Source organism: Sceloporus occidentalis, unplaced genomic scaffold (assembly GCF_023333645.1).
Source record: "Sceloporus occidentalis isolate IW3139 unplaced genomic scaffold, rSceOcc1.0.p SCAF_14, whole genome shotgun sequence".
NCBI lineage: Eukaryota > Metazoa > Chordata > Lepidosauria > Squamata > Phrynosomatidae > Sceloporus > Sceloporus occidentalis.
The window spans coordinates 13565394-13580474 of record NW_028316994.1 but is presented as its reverse complement, the minus strand read 5'-3'; the positions used below and the strand labels follow the sequence as shown (position 1 = coordinate 13580474).

General features: G+C 45.9%; 1 protein-coding gene across 1 annotated transcript; it reads left to right on the top strand.

The window, feature by feature from the left end:
• The first annotated feature begins 2501 nt into the window (after positions 1–2501).
• LOC149304128 (sal-like protein 2) lies at positions 2502–13667 on the top strand. The gene is made up of 4 exons (XM_089480299.1): positions 2502–2661; positions 5125–7469; positions 10543–11021; positions 12869–13667. Exons 1-3 carry the CDS (start codon positions 2571–2573, stop codon positions 10990–10992), a joined length of 2886 nt encoding a protein of 961 aa, XP_089336425.1. The 5' UTR covers positions 2502–2570; the 3' UTR covers positions 10993–11021; positions 12869–13667.
• Positions 13668–15081: the final 1414 nt, after the last annotated feature.

Sequence of the window (15081 nt, the reverse complement as noted above, 5' to 3'; positions counted from 1 at the left end):
CTTTCTGCGTTGTGCACATCTCCTCTCCTGCTCCTGTGCATTTTCTCACCCAGTTCTTTCACAGGCATATGCATCCTTTCATGCGCAAACGGGGGGGGGGGGGGGTCACACACATATGCATTCTGCCACACTTCCTCACCCACGTATTTTTGCCACACAGTGCCTCTTTTCTCTCCTGCCCTCTCTGCTCTTTGTGCTGTTGCTAAGTAACTCACTGAGGCCTAGATAGTCTCTCTTGTGTTAAGTTAAAATTCCCCCCTCCACCTCCATTACCACCCTCCTGTTTTCCTTTTTGCGCCTTTGCTTGTGACAATTGACTGGAATCCAGCTTCTTCAGAGATTTTGAGGCAAAGACTAAGGAGAGGTCAGGACAGGACTCGATTAAACGGGTTGTTTTCCCATTCTCCACGGAAGAATACTTTTTAGATGCAGCAGACTATGGAGGCAGACAAGTTTACCGTCTCTTTGGCATGTGTTTGTTTAGGTGAGAGGAAATTGGACGGTCATTAAGTGTGGAAGCCTGCTCTCCAGACTCACAGAATCATTGTGTGCAAGGGTTCCTGAGCAAACCTCATCAGACATATTTACGTGCCTTACATGCGCCTGTGTGTTTGCACAGGCCGCTCGCCATGTTGAAAAGCAATGCGCAGCCCAGCCCTAGGTGGGATGTAGGGTCCTCAGATCAAAGGGCCTGGCCCTGAGTTTTCATGGATCATCTCCAGGTGATGGACAAAGGTGCAAATGCTCCAATTTTGGGTGGTTCAACTACAGAAAAGAAAAAAGGGCTATGCTCCAATCTCCAAGTCAGCAAGAAGAGGAACAGTTTGCTACAATTTGCAACGTTTAATCAATATGTTGCTGCAAATTACAAAATATCTCTGAGTAGCGGGTGCTTAATTGGCTTTATCCATTCCTCCCAGGTGTTCGAGTGCCAGGGTCCACCCTCTGCTCTGCTCTTCATCCGCCTTTTTCCTAGAAGCAAGCAGGCTAGATTAAATGTCCCTTATCCCACTTTTTGAAATAAGTGAGAAGAAACAATCCCCTCGTTCCACCTTGATCTGGGAGCAGCCCCTTTAGCTAAGATTTCTCTTCATTTTTAAACTGGAAATTGAGGTGGGTGGGGGTTTAAATGACAAGCTGTGAGCTACTATGGTTTTCCGCTTAATGTGTAAGACTAAGGCTGTATCTGCACTGCAGAAATAAAGACGTTTGATGCCGATTTAACTGCCATGGCTCAATGCTATGGCATTCTGGGATTTGTAGTTGTGTGAACTATTTAGCCTTCTCCATCTGACAGCTCTGGTACCACAACAAACTACAAATCCCATATTCCAAAGGATGGAGCCATGGCAGCTAAGGTGGAGCCAAACTGCATTATTTGTGCAATGCAGACCCAGCTATTGATGCCACCAGGGACTGTCCCATAGGTCTCAGGATTCATCTCAGAAACTTCAGGGCTTGGGACAGCCCTGAAATAGCAATCCTTATGGGATAACTTGGAAATAAGTCACACAGTTGAAAGGAAACTTATGTGTATAGAAACACAAGGTAGACCTGTGTAATTTCTCAGGGCCAGTCAAAAGGTCCCTTCCGTTCCATGTAAAAACACAGACTGCACTGGCAGCTCAGTCTTGGGCACTTGAGGGGCAGAGAGGCAAGCTATGTTGCTCACAGCTCTTTCCTACAAGGCCTTGCTTCCGACTTCTCAGCATCTGCCACTTGAATCATGTGTCTTAGTCTGTCTAATCTTAGGGCTGGGGTTGGCCCTGTACTTTCCCATAGATCCAGATCATGGTCCCCTGTGTGTATGTCGGTGTGAGATTAGTTTTACACAGCAAACAGTGAGGCTAGGGTCTGATCTGCACTGTAGAAATAATGCAGTTAGACACCACTTTAACTGCTTCAATGCTGTGGAAGTCTAGGATTTGTAGTTTGTTGTGGCACCAGAGCTCTCAAAGGTTAAATGTCTCACAAAACTACAAATCCTAGACTTCCACAGCATTGAGCCATGTGGGAGTTAAAGCTGTGTCAAAGTGCATTAATTCTGCGGTGCAGATTAAAACTAGGCTGCGGTTCCACACTACAGTAGCTCTCTATGGCTCTCCCTCCTGAGAGAAGTCAGGCTGGCTGCATCCCTTGTGAATGTCTGGAGGGTTCATGTGGCACAGATTATTAAAGATGATACATATCAATACGTGTTAACGTTCAAACATCAAATGTGGCAGACAAGGAGTGAAAAGAACATTAAGTAGCACCCATGGGTTGGTAGGGGGTGAGATGGTATGGGAGGAGGTCATCCGGAGTGAGCAGAGCAGGGAGGCCAGTGGGGTCCTCCTCGCCCCCTGCAGCAGGCAGCCTCCATCCGTCTCCAGCTGCGCTCCAGAGCCAAGGCGCAGGAGGGCGCCCCCAGCCTCTGCCTCTGCCTCTGCCTCTGCCTCTGCCTCCCCTTCGGCTGCAGCCTCCTCCGGACAGCAGAGGTCCCTGTGCTGCTGGAGCCACTCTCCGCTGCAGCCGCCCAGCCTTCCCCTTCTTCTCCTCCGGAGGGGATCGGAGGCCAGGAGGCCGAGAGGATGAGCAGCCCCCGGGAGCCAGGCGAGGAGGAGCCGGAGACTCCGGGGGACGGCGAGGGGATGAGCCTGATGCTGATGGGGGAGGCCTCAGGTGGGGGAGCCAAGGGAAGGATGCTGGGTCCCCCTCCCTCCCTCTCTCTCGCCTGCAATGCCATCCAGGCCCCCGGGAGGGCTTTTGCTTAGCCAGCCATCATCTCAAGAGCCCTTCCTCACTCCTTCCTCCTTGGAGGGCCTGGCATCCTTCCCCAGGGAGAGCCACTCACTCCTGCCCCTGGCAGATCCCTGGCCTCCCTTTCTCCAAACTGCAGCCTGCCTCTGCCTGAGCCCCTTTCCTGGGGCTTTGGAGAGGCCTTCTTTGGGATCTTGCCTCCTCCTCTCCTTCCCCATTGTCTGCTGGCCTCCTGCTTCCTCCTCCTCCTCCTCCTCCCCTCATACTCACCTCCTACTCCAAAAAATAGTGGGGTTTCCTTTGATTTGGCTTCTTGGGGTGGCTGTTTTCCATTTTCCTTTCTTGGTTTTCTAGACAAGGGTGGGAAGACAGGGTTGTTGTTGTTATTGTTGTTATTGTGTGTCTTCAAGTTGTTTTCTGCTTATGGAGATCCTAAGGCGAACCTATGGTGGTTTTTTCTTGGCACAGGATGTTGGCCATGGCCTTCCCTTGAGGCTGAGAGTGTGTGACTTGCCCAAGGTCAGCCAGTGGTTTCATGGCTGAGTGAGGAATCGAACCCTGGTCTCCACAGTCCAAAGCTCACGCTAGCCTTGAGTTTTGGCTTTGGGCATTAGGCCAATAAAAGGAAGAAGGGTGGCTGATGATCGTGATGATATTATTATTATTATTATTATTATTATTATTATTATTAATAGTAATAATAATAAATATCATCACACAACCTTCCTTTTACCGTCCTGATGCCCAAAGTCTGAACTCGAATCTCCACCTTTGCAAGGCTAGTTTGAATTTGTCATCATCATCATCATCATCATCATCTCCCCAAACTGTGGCTCAAGGTAGATTTCAAAAGCTAGGAGAGACTCCGATAAAAATCTGAACTGCTTGGGACCAGAAGTGTTTGGTATTTCTTGTTTTGTTTTTCCAGATTTTGGAATACCTGTATTTTCATACACATAATGAGAAATCTTGGGGATGGGACCCAAGTCTAATCACAAAATATACCTAATCCATATAGCCTGAAGGAAAATTTATACAATATTTTAAAATAATGTTGTACATGAAACAAAATTTGTAGTGTAATGTAGACTGGACCATCAGAAAGCAAAAGTGTCACTGTCTCAGCCACCAATGGAAAAAGTGTTGAGTTTTGGAATATTTTGGATAAGAAAGACTCATCCAGTAGAGACATAAAATAAAAATATGTACACATAAAACATAAGACACAACCCTGGGCTTTGCTTATAGGACAGAAGATCTTTTTCTTTCTTAACACGGGCTGACAGCATGTATTTCTTTGCCTCTCCAGTTCTTCTATATTCTGCCAAGTATCCTCATCCTTTAGCAGATTTGAACATTATTCCAAGCATCCATGTTTTTGAGATGATGATGATGATGATGATGATGATGATGATGATGATGATGATAGTGATGACAACTACATACTTGTTTTAATGTGGTTTATTTCAACATGATTACTTCTTTTTCCTCAAAAAGAATATTTGCAAAAACAGGAATAGGACAGTTGTTTTGCAGGAAGAAGGCCCTAAATTCATGGTGACCCTGCGGAGGAGACATCTCCAAGACTCCCTGTCCTCCACTGCTCTGCTCACATTTTGCCAACTCATGCCCATGTCCTCCCTGATCGAGTCCATCCATGTGGTTTTCCTCTCTTTCTGCTGCTCTCTTAGCTTCATTGTCTTTTCCAATGAGTCCTGCCTTCTCATGATGTGGCCAAAGTACAACAACCTCAATTTGATCATCTTGTCTTCCAAGGAGATTTCAGGCTTGATCTGTTCTAGGAACCATTTATGGTTTTGGCTGCCTATGGTATCATTAGCACGCCTCTCCAGCACCACATGTCAAATGAATTGATTTTCTTTACATTGGCTTTCTTCACTGTCCAAGCAATGGTCTACCTCTGGGTAGATGTTTTTGTAAGGCAAAGGGCAAAAATAGTGTCAGTGCTTAGAAAAGTTCTTTGTTTGGATGATGACACCTAGCCGTCATGGGAGCTGTAGTCTGAAGAGCTTAACCTTTCCAAGATCTGGAAAGGGCTCTTTCCATTACAATCAGTCAGCCTGTAGATACCAGTTACTGGAGGGCAAAGAACTGAAAAGAGCCAAAGCTTGGAAAAGTTATTTTGTGGGCTTTCCAGGAATATCTGGATGCTGGACTGGATGACCTCTTGTTTTTTATGTGGGAGTCAGAAAGCCTATATGGATTTTTGTTCACTGAAGTCTGAGGGCCAATATTGTATTATTGAATTGTGTCCCTATAGTGTATGCATTCTCTATCTATTTCCTACTTAAGCTGTTACTTGAGTCACAAACCTCCTTACAGGTCTAGAATCATTCTCTCTGTCTCTTTCTTTCTTTCCCCCAGGAGACACTGGGGATGAGTCAACCCCGTTATCCTGTCCCTCTTGTCATATCACCTTCAAGGATCCCTCCAAAATAGCTGCTCATGTAGATTCTGGCTGTCCGGAGCAACCCACCTGCTCCACCATTGCTGCTGCTGTTACCACTTCTGGAACCACCATTGTTTCCTCTTCCTCTTCCTCCTCTTCTGTCGAGATCCGTCCTGAAAGTCCTCCAAGCATGGACGTTGAGTCTGGGAGCCTACTGACAGACTCAACCCAAGAACCAGTCCCTCCCCGACCTCCTCCGCCTCCTCCGACACTGCCTCCGGGTGCCACCGTCCCTGCCGGACACCTCAATATCCCTCTCATCCTGGAAGAGCTCCGTGTCTTGCAACAGCGTCAGCTCCACCAGATGCAAATGACAGAACAGATCTGCCGCCAGGTGTTGCTCTTGGGGTCTCTGGGCCAGGTAGGCTCCCCAGCACCTGCCACAGAGCCGACGCCAGTAGCTTCTCTCCCTCCCAAGCCCCCCTTACCAGTCTTTTCCATCAAAACCGAACCAGGAAGGACCCAAGCATCCAGCTCCCCTGAAGTGCCCAAGCCCGCTTTCTTCCACCTCTACCATCCATTCCCTGGTGGGGCTCGAGTCCCCAAAACTGAGCAGCTTTTAGCTCCAGCCTTCCCCACAGCTACTGGCCTCCTGGCTGCTCAGTGTTTAGGTACCGCCCGGGGTTTGGAGCAAGCAACTTCTCCAGGCCTGCTGCGACAGAAGAATGGAGGCAGTGGCCCCACCGAAAGCAACTTGGAGGAGAAGCCAGGTGGGCGCCACAAGTGTCGATTCTGCGGCAAGGTCTTTGGCAGCGACAGTGCCCTCCAGATCCACCTGCGCTCCCACACAGGCGAGCGCCCTTATAAGTGTAACATCTGTGGTAACCGCTTCACCACTCGTGGCAACCTCAAGGTGCACTTCCACCGCCATCGGGAAAAATACCCTCATGTCCAGATGAACCCTCACCCTGTCCCTGAGCACCTCGATTACGTCTTAACCACTTCGGGGTTGCCCTATGGCATGTCTGTGCCGCCTGAGAAAGTGGAGCCAGGAGAGGAGACCACTACACCTCCCGCTGCTGAACGCAAGGCCCTTAGTGCTACTGAGAGCTTGACACTGCTTTCTGGGGCCACGCCATCTGGGGCCACTCAGGCCCTGCCGAGTTTCAACAAATTAGTCCTGATGAAGGCAGTGGAAGCTAAGGGGAAGGGAGATGAGAACACTCCACCAGAAAGGGAGGCAGAAGGCACTCGGCTTCAGTTGGGCAAGTTAGTGGGCTCGCTGCCCAGTTGGGCCTTGTTGGCCAACCATTTCAAAGCAGGCACAGCAGTGGGGCCCTTTCCCTATGTCTTGGAGGCTTCACCCTCAGAGACCTCCAAGCTGCAGCAGCTGGTGGAAAAGATAGACCGTCAAGGGTCTCCATCTTCCTCCTCCTGTGCTGGCCCAGGATCCGCTCCACAAGTGGTGGCTGGTTCCTCATCTTCTTCATCCCCACCTACATCTTCAGGGTCCAACCAGTGTGTGATCTGCTTGCGGGTCTTGAGCTGCCCCCGGGCTCTGCAGCTTCACTACGGGCAGCATGGAGGGGAGAGGCCTTTCAAGTGCAAGGTGTGCGGGAGAGCCTTTTCCACCCGGGGCAACCTACGAGCCCACTTTGTCGGCCACAAGACCAGCTCAACAGCCCGAGCTCAAAACTCTTGCCCCATTTGCCAGAAGAAGTTCACCAACGCTGTTAGCCTCCAGCAGCATGTCCGCATGCATCTCGGTGGGCAGATCCCCAATGGCGCTCTCCTCCCGGAGACCCCTATCCCTGAGGGATCCACCCTAAGAGAAGGAGAGAAGCAGCAGCAGCAGCAACAACAACATCAGCAATCGTCTCTTCCACTGGAAGAGGAACTGTCCGAGGAAGAAGAAGAAGAACCTACAGATGAAGACTCTCTAGAAAGTGGTGGGGAGAAGGTGGAGGGACCTTCCAGCCCTGAACAGGAGGCTCCAGGTCCTGCCAAGGAAGGAGAGGAGGTAGTGCATGCAGAAGAAGAAGAAGAGGGAGGCCCCTGTACTGCTTCACCATCCGGGCCTGGAAGCCCTCAGCATCCCATGAAAGAAGGGGAGGAGAAGGCAGAAGCGGAAAAAACCGAAGAGGGATCTTCACCAAAGGAGGAACAGGAGAAGGAAAAGGGAACAGGAGGGGAAGGACCCTCAGAAAAGCAACAGGGCAGTCAAGCCAAAGAGGGGCTGACACTGGTGTGTGGGATCTGCAAGCAGGCATTCCCCGATCGGACCACTCTGCATAAACATATCCTGACAGCTCATCCACAGGTAAGGGAGAAAGAGAGAGATTTTTCTTCTCACCTCAGTGTCTACTGCTAAGCCAGAGCAGGAATGGTGCAGTCCTCCGCATGTTGGACTGCAACTTCCAGCATTCCTCCCCTTTGGCTATGCTGGCTAGGGCAGCTGGGAGTTGCAGTTTAGCAACATCTGGAGGGCTGCACTGTTTCCATTCCTGTGCTAGAGAGTAGAGAATGGGATCAATTTTTGTTTCAGTTTGGTTTTTATAAGAAGAAAAATCTAAAATTTGAAACCAAAATTTTACATGGTGACCCCATGAATTTCATAGGATTTTCTTAGGCAAGGAATCCTCAGATGTGGTTTCTTCCTCTAAAATATAGCCTATGGCACCTGGTATTTGTTGGGGATCTCCCATCCAAGTACTAACCAGAGCTGACCCTGGGTGCATGTAGCCGGTAGAAATAATGTAGTTTTGGCACCAAGAGCCATGACTATGTCCTAGAGAATCCTGGGATTTGTAGTTTTGGTGAAGCACTAGAACTCTGGCAGAACAAACTATAGAATTCTACAAGATAGAGCCAGGACAGTTAAAGTGGTGTCAGACTGTTTTATTCCTGCCATGTGGAAAGTCTTTATAAATGCATCTACACCATAGAAATAATGCAATTTGGAACTGTAGTTTAGTAAAACATTTAGCCTTCTCTGTTAGAGAGCTCTGGTGCCACAATAAACTATAATTCTCAGGATTCCCTAGCACTGAGCCAGGGCAGTTAAAATGGTCTTGAACTGGATTGTTTCTGCAGTGCATTTTGGATCAAAGTGCATTATTTCTACAGTGCAGAGACAACCCCTGTCTAGCTTCCATGATAAAATTTGATCTAGTGCCTTTATTTCTGCATAAACCAATTAATTTTCAGATGCTCATCTAAATAAAAAGTAGTTTTTACATGCCAGTGGAAAGAGAGCAGAGAAGAAGACCAGCCTAGCCTTCCAGCAAATTTACTTAGTTAAGATAGGGAAAAATGTTAATGCAAGATTATGCTTCAGCAGGCAGAGTAACAGGGCTCTAGTTTCGTAGAGTGCATCTCAATTTTGGTGGGTGAGTGCTGGATGGCACCCTTTGATGTTGTGCCTCAGACCACAAAATGTCTTGGGCCAGCCTTGCTGTGGGATTGTTTTCATTCTCTGTGGTTCCTCCTCGCTTTCCTGCCTGGTTGGCTTTTGTGCAACAGCCTGCGGGTAATTCAAGTCACAGTCCCTTCTGCATTAGGCCAAAAACCATTGCCCTGCCATTGTTTCTGGACGTCGTTGCTGGGCAACCGGAAAAAACATGGCCGCCTTGAGCAGCCGCGCAGATGCTCAGGTTTCCTCAGGCCGTGCAAAGACCAGGGATTTTTTCCCCGTGCCTATCTGCATCATGCAGTTTAACCCAAATTAACAGTTACAGCTTTCTTTTAAAATGAATCTTGGGAATTAAAGTCTGGATTTGTTTAATGGAGGTTTCTGAGGACCTGTGCCAAATTGTGGTGCCCAGGCTTCCTTGGGGAAAATTATTATTATTGGCTATGTAATCTATTTATATTTGATATTACTGGCTATCTAGTCTATTTGTATACAGGGTTTTTTGGGAGAAATCCCCCGTTTGCTCCCCTCTATCCTGCAGCGATATAGGTTCTTCAGGCTCTCCCATCTACTACTCCCTATTTATATTCCTGGTTTACTTTCCAAAACATCCTTTAGCCACTGTTTTAAAAGCCTCTTGCTATTCTATAGGCCTATCTGCCTCTAGGGACTGAAATATGCTGATGTATTTCCCTATAGACAAGCAGCTCTTCCACACTGCAGAAACAAAGCAGTTTCACACCACTTTAACTGTTACACCACCATCCTGTGGAATCCTGGGATTTGTAGTTTGGTGAGGTATTCAGTTTGGTCTGGCCTCACCTTGCTACAAATCTCAGGATGCTGTAGGATGGATTCATGCCAGTTAACATGTCAAACTGCTTTATTTCTGCAGTGTGGATATACTAGGTGTATTGGCACTTTGTAAAATAAGGATGGAGAACCAGTGGCTTTGGGAAGATTGTTGGACAGTTCCAACAGCCAGTAAAGAGGCATGATGGGAGTTGTAGTTGGAAATTGTAATCTGGTTCCTCTCCCTTGCTCTACATACCTTCTAACTACCCTGATTTCACAGGGACAGTCCCAAATAATCCTCTTTTGTGCCACCTTTTCAGCTGCTTCTAAAATGTCCAGTTTCTCTCCTCCAACTTTCCTCCAGTGACCTGTTTACTTCAGTTGCTGCAAACTGGGTTCAAAGTGTAAAAGTAGTTTGGACTCAGTTAACTCAGCAGAGGGAAGAGGAGAAGAGGCAGCAGAATCTTGCCCTTCCCAGTATGCTTGAGAAAAAGCAAACTGCTGCAGCCTCTGCTAGTGTGTGTGCTCTTCCTTGTTAATAACATTTGCCAAGTTGACCATGCTCTGCTGTTGCTTGGCCACTCGTGTCCCAGTTTTCATTTGTAAAATACTTGGTGGCATATATACTTAGGGTGAGAATTATATAGTGTATGAGTTGCATGGAAACCAGGTGGGGATCCAATGCAGTCCTTGACACTTTGGCAGATAAGCTCTCAATCGTCCAGTAGTCTTCAAAAAAAAAAAAAAAAGACCAAAAAAAGCACTTTAGAAGGCTTCAAATTAGTTAAATATGTTTTTTTTGAGTGGAGGGTGTTCCTCCCAAACTTCAAACTGAAAGAAGCAGTCCCAATAATCCAAAATTCAACAGGAAGTGCCACTTATGGTCACCAAAATGACAGTCATGAGGGTGCAGCTGCAGGTCTCCAGAGCTTTGCAATGATGTGCCTTCTCCTCTTCTTCCATGTACTCTTGGGAATTGCAGTTTCCCAGGAATGTTTTGATATTTTTCAGACCCTTTCCATTCTAGAAATCCTTGGGTTTCTGGGGGGGAAGCTAGGAGGGCTCAACTGGCTTTCAACGTTTGCCCCTCGGAAGCAAAATGTTAATGATTGCCCCATCAATGCAGTATCTCCTTTTGGATGATGGCTTGATCAGTGGTTTTACGTGTCTCCTCTTTTTCCACAAGGTTCATCTTGGCAGTCATGTCTGGAGCAGCAGCCAGGCACGGCGTGGACGGCGCCTACCACTCGAGGGCACTGTGCCAGGGCTGTCAGGAAACCAAGTCAAGCTGCAGGACTTCCTGGGACGTGACATACCAGGCCAGCTCGTCGGGGTGGGACCCCTCTCTTTCTGGAACCAGTACACAGCCTTCCTCTCTGGAGGCCTCGCAACCAAACCTGCCCATGCCGCTGCTGTTCCCATCTCTTCTACTGCCTCCTCTTCTTCTTCTGCTTCCAACCTGGTCACCCAGGGCCTCTTTGGATCAAGCAGTGCACCTGCGAAGACGGGCCCTGGCGAAACCAAGGAGAAACCACCAGTAGGACCTCTGCTGCTGCTTCCACCGCCACCGCCACCACTACCATCAGCCCCACCACCAGAGGTAGCTCCAGAGAACCAAGAGAAGGGGGAGAAGTAACTTGACTGTGAAAATAGCCTTCCTATCAGGTAAGAAAGCCAGGAGAACCTGGTGACGGTTCCTCACAAGACCATTCCAAACTTTACCCATGTTATATGGCTGGAATAAAGTAAGCCAAGGCAGGATGGACTTGATTTAAATCACAATGTAAATCACAATTTAAATCATTACTCAGAAAGACTCTATTCAATCATGTGATTTCCCCTTACTCATCTCAAGAATGACCAAAGACTCATTCTTGCTAGTATAATCTTAATATTTACAACCAGATGAAAGTTTCATTTTAAGAATAGCAACTTTTCAGATTAGTTTTACAGTTATCTCAAAAAATAAATAAATACTAATTTGGTTATACTATTAGAAACACATCATGGACAGCTAATTATGAAATTGTTGTGAAGTGAACTATCTCCAGTTAAAACAGTAACATTATAGCTTATGCATTATTGTCTTTGCTTAAACATCCATGTTTGTTCACTGATGTGGATAAACAAAATAAACTCTCTTTAGATAGCCTTTTCCTCAAAAAATATTTAATTTAAAAATCCAATTTCAGTTTTTAAAATCTTATTCATTCGTTCATTCATTCACTGATTTCTGTCCACCCTGGGCCAAGGGTGGGCAACCTGTGGTCCTTCAGATGAGATTTGGAGAACCATAACTTCTAAGGGATTGTGGGAGTTGTAGTCAAAAATATTAGGAGGACCAAAGGTTCTTCACCCTTGTGTGACAACCACAGAACTGGCTTGTGGGCACCAAAGTCCGAAATATCCACAGGATCAGAGGTTTTCATCCCACATAACAATGGGATACTTCACTGGGGATAATCATTCAAAAAAACTAACCAGTTACATCAGTTTGATATTCCTTCAAATGCTATGGTTCCCTTCCATAGAATCCTGAGGTATATAATGTAGTGAGATACTTACAATTCTCTCCTATGTAATCCTACAATATGGTGTTTATTGAGATATGTAGAAGTCAGAGCTTTTTAACAGCTACACTCAGAACCCAGAGGCTTTATTTAGCTTTAATTTCTCCCTCTAATGTGGAATTCAGATGATGAATGCCAATGACAATTTAGCCATAGGAGGGCCATGGGGAAATAAGGAGGAGATATCAGGAAGCTGAAAGGGATTCCAAAGTTTGCAGTTTTACAGAAAACAATATTTACTGTGGCAGGGGCATAATACAGGAATGCTTATGAAGTGTTGAATGTCATTTGAAGGGCCTGGGAAGAAGGAAAATAAGAGATGAAGCAGAGTACCCTAGAGTAGTACATGGATGGATGGATGGATGGATGGATGGATGGATGGATGGATGGATGGATGGCAGGGTCCCTGAAGAGGCTTACTCAGTGCTGCAACATTTTGTTGTAATTTCCCCTTCTCATGGCTAATAGCTTCTCCATGAATTAGCCTCATTCCCTTTCAAAGCCGCCTCAAGTTGGTAGCAATGAGGGTCTTTAAACTTTTTAATAGTCCTGTAGAGGAGGGTTTTTACACAGTCCATGCCAAGCTATAATGTGAGAAAATAGGGTCTTCCAAATGTCCCACATGATGGTTTAAAAAGGTAAGAGGCTCCATTTTGAAAAGTTGCTCTCTGTGTGTTCTGGTAGGTGAGAGTGTGTATGATCAAAGTCTGATGCCCTTTTACTGAGCATGGAACAGTTGTTTTTCTCTCATAAACCTCCTCAGTCCACCAGTGGCCATGGCAGCTGGAGAATTCTTACAGTTGCAGCATCAAAAAAGTTAATTTTCCCAAGTTCTGGGTTCTTGGAACTTGTCAAAGAACTGTGGGCAAAGATGTGTGTGAACATGGTTGTCTACTTCATCCTCTTGTCTAACGTTTATCTTTTTTTTCCCTTTCCTTTCAGGAGAAACTGTTTTAGTGAAACCAAGGAATGGGGGGAAAATGATAAAGCCTACACCAGGTCCTTCAGAAGTGACTCCAGTCTTAATTTTAGCAGCCTTTTAGTGTTTTACTTTTAATGTAGCTTGGATGTCCGTCGGCCAGAAGGCAGGATCCTGATATGGGGCAAGGGAATATGGCATACACTCCATACTCTAGGGCAGAGAAAGGGAGTTCCCTTGACTGTAGAGCAAGATGCCAGACGGTCCATTCCTGCAAAGGATCGGCATCTTGAATTTTCACTCTACCCCAATAAAAATGGTTTGACAGAATGACCATGTCTTTGGCTGTTATTTCTAGCAAGAGATAGAAGGGAATGAGTGGGTTAGCCAGCTGATGGGACAACCCAACCCAAGCCCAACAAGAATTATGGAATAAAGGGTCCCATCTTGATCAGTTATGCAGGAAATTTTGTTCTTCTACTGTTGTCAGTACTTCAGCTCCCATCCTCCTTCATCATTGGCTATCCTCATTAGAGCTGATGGGAGTTGCAATCCAACAGCATCTGGAGGACCATGTGTTCCTCACCCTGAGTTATACTTCAGAAATGTTGCATCCTATTCATTTCCAGAATAAGCACAAGGTAAATGGAAAGGAGCAAAGCATCTGCCATGAAAACCAACAGTGGAGACCCAGAACCAGTTCCCTCTCTTGCCTTCAGTAAATAGGAGCCATCATCTGATTGAAATAATATTTGTTGTTTAACTGAATGTGGTTTAACCAATTAAATCTGCATATATTTGTATATGAATAAAAATGAGTACACTGAAAAAGACAAAACATTGTTTTCGTTGTTCCTAGCCATAGCAGGTACCAAAAAATCTCCTTTTAGCCAGCATTAGTGTCTTTTCTTTGAGCAGCCATTTTTCCATACTTTTTTAAAATCACAACTTTTAAAAAATATTTTCAAAGCATTAATAGATGGAGCCAGCACCTTTCAGTTTTGGCTCAGTTACACTGTAATTGAAACCATACACTTGCTTCTCTGCAAGCATGCTTCAAATTGTAGCAGAGATCCAATGTATGATTACTCAGGAGTAACCCTTATGTGTGTTTCCTTAACTTTATGCCCAGGTTGGTATCCATAGTGGTGCTCTAGAAAACTTATAACTATTATTATATATCTATATTAGCTTTTAAAGGTATGCTTGGAGTGGACAAGCAAAGACATACAAGTGTATTTCCACTACATAGTATTAGCATATTCTATGCCTTAGTTCTATGGAATCCTAAGATTTTTAGTTTGATGAGGGAGCTAGAATTATCTGCTATCGAACTCTAATGCCCACTCTTCTGAACTAGAGGACAGAATTCAAAGTACCTCACCAAACTATAAATCCCAGGTGTCACCAGTCAAGTAAAGTTGTATCCTAACTATAATGAGGGATATCAGGACTCTTCAAAGTACTGAAGGGCTATCTCATAAAAGGGGACATAGGTTCTCTGTTGCTCCAGAGGACAAGGCTAGATCTAAGAGTTATCAGTTAGGGCAGCATAGATTGTGGTTAAACATTAGTTCAACAATGGAATCACTTACCTGGATGGGCGGATGGCTCTTCCACTCTTGAGAGCTTCAAGCAAAGCTTGGTTACCCTTCTGTTGGGGATGTTCTAGCCCTGGATTTCTGATGCTGAGCAAGAAATTGGGGCCCTTGGCCTACAAAACTCCAACTCTATGGTTCCAATTCTCACATTAAAGTAGACTCCCCAAAACTAGTACCTTCCAAATGTGTTAGGAGCTGTAGCCTGATGCATCTGAACAGCACCAGGTTAGGGTAAGTATGGGATGGAGCTAGATTATTGGAGCAGCCTTGGAAGTGGAATAATTATATACCCTAATGATGGAAAGGATTCAAAATATGACACGTATTTCCCAAGGTTTATACAATAATCTAGAACACAGAAGGTGGTGGGGTGGAAGAAACCCTTATTTACCTTGACTCAAAACCAAGCTTTGGGATGAAAAATTGCTAAACATGCTTGCACATACACATTTTCTCACCTTTACTAAAACTCACCTCAAAAACCAGTAAAATGGGAGAATCTCTTCTCGCCAGCAGATCAGGCATAGTCAATTTATGAGCCCAAACGGCCATACTACCTAATTTGGGGTTCCTTTGTAACCACAGCTGCACCATGATAGCTGCAATTTTGGGCAACCAGAAATGATGGTCACCTT